This window comes from Solanum verrucosum, unplaced genomic scaffold, assembly GCF_900185275.1.
Source record: "Solanum verrucosum unplaced genomic scaffold, falcon-dt-bn FXZP01000072.1, whole genome shotgun sequence".
NCBI classification, from domain to species: Eukaryota; Viridiplantae; Streptophyta; class Magnoliopsida; order Solanales; family Solanaceae; genus Solanum; species Solanum verrucosum.
In genome coordinates, this window is record NW_026020208.1 from 517,345 (window position 1) to 529,776 (window position 12,432).

The 12,432-nt window shown below is 31.7% G+C and overlaps 1 protein-coding gene and 1 non-coding gene across 2 annotated transcripts; both read right to left on the reverse strand.

Moving 5' to 3' along the window:
* Positions 1 to 94: 94 nt before the first annotated feature.
* LOC125830214 (nuclear intron maturase 3, mitochondrial) lies at positions 95 to 2,478 on the reverse strand. The gene has a single exon (XM_049509418.1). It carries the CDS (start codon positions 2,424 to 2,426, stop codon positions 138 to 140), a length of 2,289 nt encoding a protein of 762 aa, XP_049365375.1. The 5' UTR covers positions 2,427 to 2,478; the 3' UTR covers positions 95 to 137.
* A 2,163-nt stretch (positions 2,479 to 4,641) lies between these two features.
* Positions 4,642 to 4,714, reverse strand: TRNAR-ACG (transfer RNA arginine (anticodon ACG)). The gene has a single exon. It is a non-coding gene; the product is annotated as a tRNA-Arg (tRNA).
* Positions 4,715 to 12,432: the final 7,718 nt, after the last annotated feature.

Below are 12,432 nucleotides of genomic sequence, written 5' to 3' on the forward strand. Positions count from 1 at the left end.
ATAAGCAGGATGGCTCTCACAACAAAAAGACCACATCTCAAATATGGATATACAAGCTGTGGTTGAGTACACTGGGTATGTTTCTTATTAATTTACAGCAGTTTTGATGTCACTCCGACAATAATGTCGGACATCAACTAATCCACATGCAAAAGAGAAGCATAATCAGTGTCTTGCAAAGTCAGTCTACCTAAGTACAATTCACTAATATGGTCAGAGCATAAAGGGATGCATCTCTTATTCAAATTCTCGTGTATAGCACCCATTCCTGGAACCCACTTACTTCGATCAAACGAATCCAAATTAAGAAGATTCTGAAGTAACCTAATTCGGTAGACAATAGTATCTCTTCTGTCACAAAAATGAGCAGCACAACAGTAAGAGGGCTCATCAGAAGCTAATCTAATCAATGTCATCCCCAGAGAACCATCCACAGGATTTGGATCAATGAGATCATTATCTCCCATCATTTTGACTTCCCTTTCTGTGGGAAAATACATTTCTTCGACCCCATCAACATCAGAAACTTTCAGATCCTTGGTGTAATGTCTGATTGCTTCCTTCTTTGAGGACTCATGCTTCTCTGCTAAAGTCAAGATGCACGAGAATCTTAAATGATAAGATACTATAATCTTCAACTTTCTGAAGTTGTGGCAGCAGCAAAAGAAATCAAGCCACCTTCTCCCAATACCAGCATACCACTTGATGATATCAGCATCTTCAAGAACCATAAGTAAGCTAATCGGCCTAGGACGGCCCATATTATTTGTAAATCCAATCAGTTTGACTGCCTTCTTAACAATTTCTAAGGGCGCCTCAACTTTTAGGCATAACTTTGTCAGATCTGCCACCGTTTGATCAGAGTATTTCCGCTCCTCTTCTTCCTCTGCTATCTTTACTTGTTCCTCTAACAGCCTTTTTGCTTTGATGGGATTTAAGTACCTGTCAACTTGCTCTTGAAAGTTGTCATAAGCATCTACGAGTTCAAGGGGCAGTTGATCTCTGATCCTTTTCAAAGAAAGGAAGTCACCAGCTGAGAGCATCCGGTGCCATTCCCAACGATCATCGACAGATTCCAAAAAGTCTTGCATTACCTCTTCAGCCCAAGAATCAAAGATTTGGTTGACTTCACTCTCAATCTGGAAATCAGTTTTGAAACCATTGGCCCGCTTCATTTTCTTAAATACATGACTGAATATTTTCATTCCCAATTTCTTCCTATTACTCTCTTTAGCATTTCTCAACTCCACAGCTCTAACTTCTTTCTGCCGGAGGTACTTCTTCCTCGCCCTAATCGCCTTTTGTGACATTGGTGGGTGCAAGACAGACGGCTTAACTGCCTGAAGCTCCATCCCCAAAAATTCTATCTTCTCAGAAGTAGCACTATGAATAACAGTCTTAACCTTATCAATACCGAATTCCATATCTCTCTCAAGAATCTGCACAAGCCTACTCTTCAAATCCAAAGTCATCATCTTTGTCCCCGACGTGATGACCAATATCTCATCCAAATACCTAACTGCATATATCTTCAACGGCTTATAGAAAGCATTCCTCTGATATCCCTCAGCAAGGTCATTAGCATCAACTCTCGGATTCTCCCGACTCGTTTTAAGCCTTAGTTCTTGAATCTCCTTATCGAAACTATTAAAGTAAATGTTAATCAAAATTGAACTCAACCCACATTCTTGAGGAAACCCTCTACCTAAACAACAACCACCCAATTGAATACTCATTATTTCAGACTCAAATAACACTTTTATCAAGCCAATCAATGCCTCATCACTAATTTTCTCTTCCATAACCCTACACAACCTATCAACATGCTTATTTTCAAACTTTGCAGTATTCAAGCAAACAGTAAACCACCAACTGGGGTTCTCAACAGAGTTCTTAAGGTAACGAATAGCGGTATGTCTTCCCATATTAACACGTCCACCATAACAAAATGTCACAAATCTATCATCATAAATTGATTCAAGAACCATTCTTATAGCTTCAATAACTACTTTAAGCTTCAAATTAGGAAGCACAAGTGGTTTACCTTTAACTGAAGATGGAGGGATAGTAAAGCCGCAAACATTGACATCAAATTGATTTGTAGAGAGGTGATAGGAGAGTTCTTGAAGTGAGAAAAAATGAGTTGAGACAGAATCAAGAGTGAGGGTATTCTTGTCATTTGGTTTGAGATTGCGGCAAGCTGTGAGGAGGAAAGAGGGTAAAGAGACAACGTTTTGGAGGAGGTTGTGAAACTTGCCATGGTGATACTGAGAGAAGACGAGGTTTTTGATGTCTGATTGAGAAAGGATTTTTGTGGGGTTTTGGTAAAAGGGGGAAGATGAAGAAGAAAGGGTTGAAAAGTGGAGTTTTGGAAGTGAGAAAAGTGTAATCTTGGAAGTAAAGTGCAGTGTGGTTCTTCTGAGCATTTTCAGTTCTAATTTGAGGTTTGCTGCTGTAAATCGCCTCCGAGTGAAGAGGAACTGGTGTTGAAACTATCAGCTCGGCGCTTGAGCAGCTGCCACCGTCACCGGCGGCGGAAGATGCAGGTGAGATGAGAGATGAGTTTGATTTCTCCGACTAGGATCACGACGGAAATCACCGGCGACGAAATGTTCAATGTGCGGAAAAAATTTTAAATTTGTCTTTTCTTCTATCATATTTAATTACTTTTATTTTTGTTTCCCTTCCCTCTTCTCCCAAAATATTTTTATTTCTTTACTTTATTGAATGATTTTTTGAAATTCTACTTGTAGAGGATCCACATGTAACCGTCGATATTTTAAAAGGGGGTGAAAAATATATATAGCTTTCAAGGAACATTGTGTTTTCAATGTGTGAATGATGGAGGATCAGTTGGTTTCATTCAAATATTATTGGCTCGAATGAGTGTAGATGTTTTGAAGGAACTTCTAATTACTTCCATACACATATTTAAGTCTAGATGTTTACTAAACCTTTTTGCTTGGAGATGTAAATAGCTTAGTAGATCTTTTAGATTTTGGAATTTGCATATCAAAGAGAATCTAATGTGAGGGACATAAACGATTGACATTTTGTAGTCTCACAAGCATCAAACTCTTAACGAAATTCCAGTATGATTGATATCTTCAAGCAAACAACGTAACCTTCTTCGCGGCCTTTATATATAGTGAGGGAGAAGAACTTTGTAAGGTATGACTAATTCATAACACTCTACCAGTCATGAAAAGTGCCTATAAGGCCGGTCCGGATCGATCATAAACGGCAGAATTCTCATGCTATTTTTCTCCGACTCATCAAAAATATCACCATGTGCGTGTTGGATCCTCCGAAAATTCGAACAAATAGATGAATATCATGAGTGCTCAACGAGCTGCAAGGTGGAATGTGAAAGACAAAAGAGGCCATTGGCGCATACCTCTCAATATACTCGGATGCCCCACGCTTGAAATGAGTTCCACCAAAGTTGATCTTTCTCATGCACCAAATTTTGTCCACCTTTCACCTCTGCAAGACACTATACTTCACATTGCTGTCCCAGCTATCATGAACAATTAGTATATTTTTTCATAAGCTATCATGTAGTGTATGTTGAAACATACCAACATGGGAGATTTAGTTTTGCATAGTAATAGTGAGATGTAAATCTCACACCTCTTAATGAGTCAATTCCACTAGGCCTAAAATGAATTCCTTTGATTTCAAATTCATGACGAAATGAAACACGTTTGTGAGCAATCCTGATTTGTGTCGTACATGATTTTTTTCTCCAACAATCGTGAAAATAATCAAAGATGAAATCATAATTACGCGATTGTGTGGCATTAGCTTCATCGTCACTACCATTGACAAGTACTCCATGAAAAATTTCAAGAAGGTGAGGGGGGTCTTTCTCAATTATCACATTTTCTTTCATTTTGATGTCCTTTTGCTTATCGTAAAACATTTGGAACAATATCTTTTCTAAAAATATATTATTATCATACTATACAATGTACCTCCCCTAAAAAAATCAATAAGTAAATAATACTTACTAGTATTATAATAAAGACATCACTTCATCATGTATAAAAATAAAATTACTTTCAAATAGCTAAATAAAATATGATAATTTTGAGGCATATTACAAAAAAAAAAACATGAAGACCAATGATAAGTGAAAAAGTAATTTTTTTTGCTATGTATTTTTAAAAGAAATGTTATGTAATATATGATCACCCTCACGGTGTTACTAAATAGTAAATATGCGATACTATAACTTGTTATTTAAGTTACTCTCAATCTTCTTATTTATATAGATTAAAAAACTATTAAGTATCATTAATTTATTCAAGAATTATGAGGGTCAATAATGTTAATTAAAGAATTTAACACATAATTTGTGTAAGATCGGTTAGGCGAGCCCCAAACATTGGGCATGCTTAGGGCGTACAATTGGGTGCTTAGGACGTAAGTTTTACAGAACTAAGCCTCACACTTGAGTTTCAAGACGTTTTGCTAGTACCCCGCTCCGAGCCCAACATCTTTTAAAACACCGATTGATATAATATTGGTTGAAGTATTTTCAAATCAATTAACAAACATGAATTGTTACTCTCAAAAATAATATGTTCGAAGTACAGAAAATATCATAAGAAAACCTAACTTAAAAAACATTAAATACGACTCTGCTGGGGATCGAACCCAGAATCTCTGGTTTCGTAGACCAGCACCTTATCCATTGGGCCACAGAGTCATTTTGGTAGTAATGGTGAAACTAAATGAATTAAATTATATAGTAAGTACTTCAAGTGTATCAATTATTTGTGATAACTAACATTCTATTTGGATCGGATGATTGTTATATATTTTAATAAGGATAAACTATCTTATTAGACATACATCACTACTATATATACTAATATTATCTTTACTTTTAAACAATTATATATATTACCACTTTTAGTATTTTATACCATATATTAATATATTATTTGAAAATACTATTAGATACTCACATCCCTTAAAACTATTATTGATTAATTATCTGCTTAAATAACTCTGTCACTCCAAATCAACCACTATCTCTTAATTCTCCCCTCCCATGTTTATCACTCAATTATGTCTCCTACTTTCTGATTCAAGAATTTCACCTTACAATTTCATTTCAACAATAGTTAATCTACTCTCTTCTTCTCAAGATATCATCACCACAAATTCTCCTGAACCCAAATATCATTTTGTATTGTTCATTTATCATGAGTTCCAATCACAGTAACTACTACAGAGAAAACTTTCAATTCATAGTGGTCTTGATTGTTTATCTCCAAAAGAAATGGATCTTAGTTTTGATTATGTTATGCCACAGTGCAAAAGGATCAAAGGGAATATTGTAGAGAGTTTTTGTTTGTTGGTGTTCTTCTAAGACTTTCTTTGGTTACTGTGATATGGATGTGGTAGTACCAATATTACTTTGATATAGCCCTTGAAACATGTGTATCCAATAAGCAGAGGCGAATCCAGGATTTTAAGAAAACGGGTGCACCATTGCTTTAAAGATAAGATAAAAAAAAATTTATAATAACAATAACTAAGCGAGCAATACATAAAAATTACATTACCACAAAAAATATCATCAGTTTACAATTGTACTCGACGAGACTTCATATTTTGAAAACGATCTATAATAGCATCATTACTTACATTTTCAAATATCTTCCGCTCTATCTTACAAACCAAGCAGAATTTGGAGCATTAAACCACTCAGGATTAAATTGCCAATTACTAGTCCCAAATGTTGTTTTAGGATATACACGAAGTTTTGGTTGATAAGGCCCCATCAAAATATAATGTCTCCTCACAACATCTCGAATATTAGAATCATATTCAAAGATGGGTTTTCTTTCTCCGGGATCCCGTTTGAGACATCCAACCCCAAGAATACAATCAACATTTGAAGAAGAAGATGTAATTGTCTCTCTTTGAGCTTCTGGAGCTACATGTGAACTAACAGATAGATCGTTATTAGAACGTGGTTTCTTAATCAAAAATTTATCCATTTAGATATTCAAGGATAAATGTTCCTACAAATTCAAATAACTATTCAACTTAGTCACAAATTTAATTAGCAAATTTAAAATAAAATAAGAGAATCGCATATCTTTCACAATAAAAAATAAGGGAATCACACCCTTGCAAGTTCAAATAAAATAGAGGAATCACAATCCTTGCAAATGTAACTAAAATAGAGGAATCACATCCCTTTCACATTTAACAATAAGAAAATCACACATTCATAATAAAAAGAGGACGTATGCCTCTTTTGCATTCGAAATCACATATTCATAGAAAGAAGAGGAATCACACCCCTTTCACATTTAAAAAAATAAGGGAATCACACCCATTTCACATTAAAAAAATAAGGGAATCACACCCCTTTCACATTAAAAAAAAGGAATCACACCCTTCAAAATTGATAATGTAATATGAAACACATTTCTTACAAGTTACATCCGCAAAATATGTAAGTTTGAGATAATCAATTCTTTAGCTATTGATGATTTCCTATTATAAGTAATGACAAGATTTTTTTATATGAAAACCCTAAAATTAAAGTGATATATACATACATATATATTTTTTTTATCTTGTTAGTTTGTATATTAAAAAGAGAAATCATAAACTAAAATTACCTTAAACTTTGACAATGATGATTTCTCTAAATTCTTGACTTGAAGTTGGAGACTTGAAGCTTCTTCTTTGTGTGGAAAATAGAAAACAAATTTGAAGAGAGAAGAAAAATATTGTTGGAACTTGAAACTTGAAAAGTGTGTGGAAAGGAAACTTTTGAAGTCTTTGACTTTTAGAACTTTCAGAATTTAGCTATTTTGTTTAATGAAAAATGTGTTTTTAGTTAATAAAAATAAATTGCAGCGAATTGGGGCTGCCTGGGATCGAACCTGCGACCTGTGAGTTGAAATTTTGCAGTGGTACCAGTGAACCATCCAACCATTTTGAGAACGGGTTCAACAAGTTTTAATTTAATATATTCTTTAATAATTATAGAAGTAATATATCGAGTTTAGTCGGATGACCACGGGTGCGGGTGACCCAAAATTAGTACATAAATTCGCCCCTGCCAATAAGTAGTAATCTTAATTAATATCCGAGTTGTATTTTTAGTAATGAGGTATCTGAACATGTATATATATGTATCCACTATATATTAAATTTCGGATACATGATTTTTAACAACACAATGATATTAATGATACGACAGATACTCTACAGTCGTGATTTGTTCATAGATTCATGTGTTTCAACTACATTTCATATTTAGATACACATAATTAAATGTATATGCTTATTATGTATTCGAGATACATGTTTTTGGATATAACGTATGAAATTTAGATACACATAATTAGATGTATATGCTTCTTCTTTTTGTATATTCCATATTTAGATACACATAATTAGATGTATATGTTTACTATGTATTCGAGATACATGTTTTTGGATATAACATATGCAATTGATATTTGATACATCAAATTCATACTAGATACATATAAAAGATACATGAAATTAATATATATATATATACATAAAATTAATACTAGATACGTATAGCAAATACATGAAATTAATGCTAGATACTTCTATGATACATATGAATGTACTTGTATGGCACTCATGCATCTAAATGTTTAGTTTGTTGGATACATCATATATTGATAATAGATACATCAAATTAATGAATTTATTATTTTAAGAGTAATAATTTGAAATTAATCAAATTACATTACCAAGATATACATGTTTTATCTTATATTAATAATATTAATGAATTTACTATTTCAAAGAATAATAAAATGAAATTAATTATCTATGTATTTTGAAAATCCTCAATTACTCCTCTAATTAAGGAAATAAGTTACAACCAATTAATTTAAATAAATAAATTTTGTATCTCAATTTTAAAATTCGACAGATACATGTATCTCATGGATTCGGACTCATGTATCCTAATCATAAAATATGGTAGGGGAAGTAATAGTTGAAACTATTGGGAATCTTAATAATTAAGACTTAAACTAGTGGGATTTATGGGATTTGCCCTTTTCATAATGTATTGTATTGTATTATATAGTACTATGTTATTTTAATATATATAATATTTGAATAAAATATATTATTATTATTTTGTCGATACATAATATCACACATCAACAATTTGAAGGATAAATCAACAAGAAAAATATAGTACGAAAAAAGTAGGGTAAAAGATACGATAGGATTATTAAATAATAAGTAAAGAAAAATTAAGATAACAACGGGACCACACAAAATCTATCGTCACACAAAATGAAAGTTTTCTTTATTACCTAACGATGTAGTGGTAAGGTCTGTGTACGCATGACCCTCTTTAGACACCATTTATGAGATTCCACTGAGTATGTTGTTGTTGATAATGATATATTTAACCATATGATAATGAAATTTAAGTAACAATCAAAAACAAATATATACAACCACAAATATAGAAAGCTTAATCTCTCCAAAATTATTTATTTAATATTTTCACATATATAAAATTACATTAAATTTATCGTTGTAATATTTGCTAGTGGCACTTTGTTTTTTTTGGGTAATTGTGTTACCTCCTCTTCTTCTCAGAAATTTCTGTTGCTAGCCAGTTCTTGGTTCCTAATTGTATTTACTATAACTATCAACTTGCTTTTATGTTTCCAAAGGGGGCTCGAGCCATTTCTTTGCTAAGAAAGAACTTGTTAAACCCTCTCTTTTGCCCTTTATTGCTTAAACGAGAGTCTAGTACATTAAACTTTTGTTATATGTGGAGTTCAGAGAATTGGACTTAACTATATAAAGGTCTATTGCCATTTATTACTTTCGTTATGTTTTTTCTTGAGTTGGGGGTCTATGAATGGAAACAATGTCTCTATCTTCCATGGTAGTTAGGGGCAGAGTTAGGTGGAGGTTCATGGGTTTGAACGAACTCGCTAAATTTTTCGTAGATCCAATATTTGTATTCGAAAATTAAATAAATATATATATATAGTAACTTGTGAACCCCCTAATAACATTGATTGACAACTCAATGGCAAGGAAGGGACGTACATTGAAAAGGCTTTTCAGACTAGTGTTGTGGGTTTGAACCCCGAAAAAGGAAAGCATGTTTTGCGATATTTTTCTCTTATGTTCTAAAATTTAGAACTCCAAACTCTTAATTCTGGCTCTACCTTATTTATTAATTGGTAGGTGCTAATGTCAATGTATACACTAACCTTTTCCAAACCACACGTATAAATTGCACTGATATGTATAGGGATGGCAATTGTGCGGTGCGGGCTGAGTTTAACCCACAAAATTTTTAATCCGCCTCGCCCTGCTTCGCATAACAATTTTTTTCATTTTCAACCCGTCCCACCCCGCCCCGCATAGACCCGTCCCACATAGATCCGCCCCGCATAATTTTTTTAATATTTAATTTTTCTAGTTAAGTTTGATACTAAAAATAAATTCATTTTTCATTAAATTGTTTTAATTTAATAGGATGGTGACTTAAAATTTTAGTTTTTAGAGGTCAATTGGGAAACATGTCAGAAACTGTGTTATTTTTTATTGAACCATTTTCATTTATTATCTTGAATATTTTAGTAGCTTTAATGAAATTATCTCAATAAATAATGCTCTATCACTCTTATAACATGTAAAAAGTTAAAATTAAATTTGAACCCACATAAAATCACATATACCCGCAACCCGCTCCGCCTCGCATTTATTTTTAAAAAATCCACTTCAACCCGCCCCACATAACCTTAAAACCGCCCCGTTTTGCATAGCCTTAAACTCACCCCGCCTCGCATTTATTTTTAAAAAATCCACTTCAACCCGCCCCACATAACCTTAAACCCGCCCCGTTTTGCATAGCCTTAAATTCACCCCGCCTCGCATTCGCTCTGCTCCATTGTCATCCCTAGATATATGTAGTTATTGGTTTATATAAGGGGTTAAGTTGAAAGATGTAACTCAAGTAATAATCATATAATAACAATGCAAGAAATGTAACATTTACTTTTTTTTAAAAATAAAAAAAAAAAGATACTGCTGAATTTATCAATCCAATAATTCTTTTGTGTGGGTCATTTTATTCTGCAAGGTTTTTTCCTTTTTGGTGCGTGTGTGAGGGGGTGAAGAAGAGATGACATGACATGATATTATAGCTCTATAAATTAGAATACATAATTTATAAACGTGTCGTTTGAATTTGATCTTAATTGATATTTATGTCTTCGAATTTTGGATTTATTTAAATATAGACTATAAACGATTAAATCAAAATTATATAAAGATGAATAAGTAGACATTAGGGGTGTACATGACCGGGTTGGTTCGGGTTTTTCAAATATCAAATCAAACCATTTGTGTAAAAAATTTAAATTTATAAACCAAACCAAACTAATAAAATTTGGATTTTTTCGGGTTTTTCAAATACCAAACCAAACCATTGTGTCAAATTTTTAAATTTATAAATCAAACCAAACTAATAAACCTCAGATTTTTTTAGATTTTTGGATTTTTTCGGTAAAGTTTGCATACAAACATATAATTATCTTGTGCTCCAAATATTTCTTTAGTCCAACCAAAATACAATTATCCAAGGTGTTTCTTAAGAAAATAACACAAAATATGAGATGAGTACTGATGATACTAAAGTAGTCAATAAAAAATAATAATGAAATCATCATATAAAATAAATATTGCAAAGTCATAATGAAAATGATCATAATTTAAAAGTACTAAATCATGCTAAAATAAGTTTAATAAGTATTAGTTACATTACTAAATATTTAAGGAAAATTAAAATTAGATTATGTATTTTAATTGTCTAAACCAATGTAAAACTAAAGAACAAATATTAAATATTATTGTCATTCTGAGTGTTGAATTGATTTTCTTTTTGCATTAGTATTAATTTGATTTTGATTCAAGTTTTATTATAATTATCAACATCTATGAACTATAATCTTTATTGGACCATTCCGAATTCTAAGTTTTAAACTTGAAATAATATATTAAAAGATAAAAACTATGAAATAGTATAAGAAATATTTTAAAATTATATCAAAGTAAATATTTTTATGTATAAAATAAAATTTTAAAATTACATATATAATGTTGGGTTGGTTTTTTTTAAGTTAAAACCAAACCAACCCAAATATAGTCGGGGTTTTTTTTTTCAATACCAAACCAAGTCAAACCAAACCACTAGTCGGGTTTTTTTTTCGGTTTGACTCGATTTGCGGTTTGGTTTGGTTCTCGGTTCGATTTTGTACACCCCTAGTAGACATACACATTATATTCTACATAGATATACAAATCAGTTTAAGTGTATCTCACACGAAATGCTCACGTAGGGCGCATGTGTCTACATGTTCAACTTTATACAAGTTTAAGTGTCTACTTATACACACCAAAGATTAAACGATAAAAATATCATCTCAAATCAAATTAAAAAGTACATTTATGTGTTATGACAAATTAATAACTTTGAGCTATTTCTTCTTCTACTTTTGGTATATATGAGCTATATATTCCTATACATTCCCTCCATTACTATATTGTATTGATAGATTAAAAAGAAAACTAACTTATATACTATTTTTTGCATATTCATAGTGAAATTTTGTGCTTTGTTATGGGTCACTTCAAGAGTGATTATTGAGTACCGAAATTCAATATCATTAATTAGAAATCTCAAATTTTTGATAAGGAGCATTTTCTCTCTAATGAATTTTATGTGATGCAGATTTAAATTAATCAAATCAATAAATTTCAACGAATAGTAGATCTTCAAACTCTTTTTTATTTTTTTTATTTTTATGATTCACCACCAAGTTCTTTTGTGTTATAATAATTAAGCATATAGTAAGGTTCACAAGAAAAAAACATGCATCCAACAAGTAGGACATAAGCCCTCTCTAGACCACTCAAATAATTTTAGAATGTCCTTCTTAGTAATATAATATTTCCAAGAAATTCTTTGTTATCAATTATCTCTAAAAAGAGTTGAGTGACCATTTTACACTGACACATAGAAAGTGTCTTTTTCTTCAATCTGCTTTTGAGTTCTCAGATTCTTTCCGTTATAACAGTAACAATATAATTTTATAAATTAAGTCTGAAATAAGATAATGTGTACACAATTTTATATTGTGAAGAGGCTGTTTTCAATTGACTCTAAATTAGAGTAAGATTCTTTAACGATCGTTTGACTTGAATATAAGTTATCATAAAATTTGTTATGATGAGATAGTTATGTTGGGATCAGTTATGATAAAATTCTTTCTTATTTAGTGTTTGGTTTGTTGTATGTAAAATAATAATATGCATTGCATAAATTTTAAGAACAAGTCATTTGATTACAAAAATACCCTTCATTTTATTTAG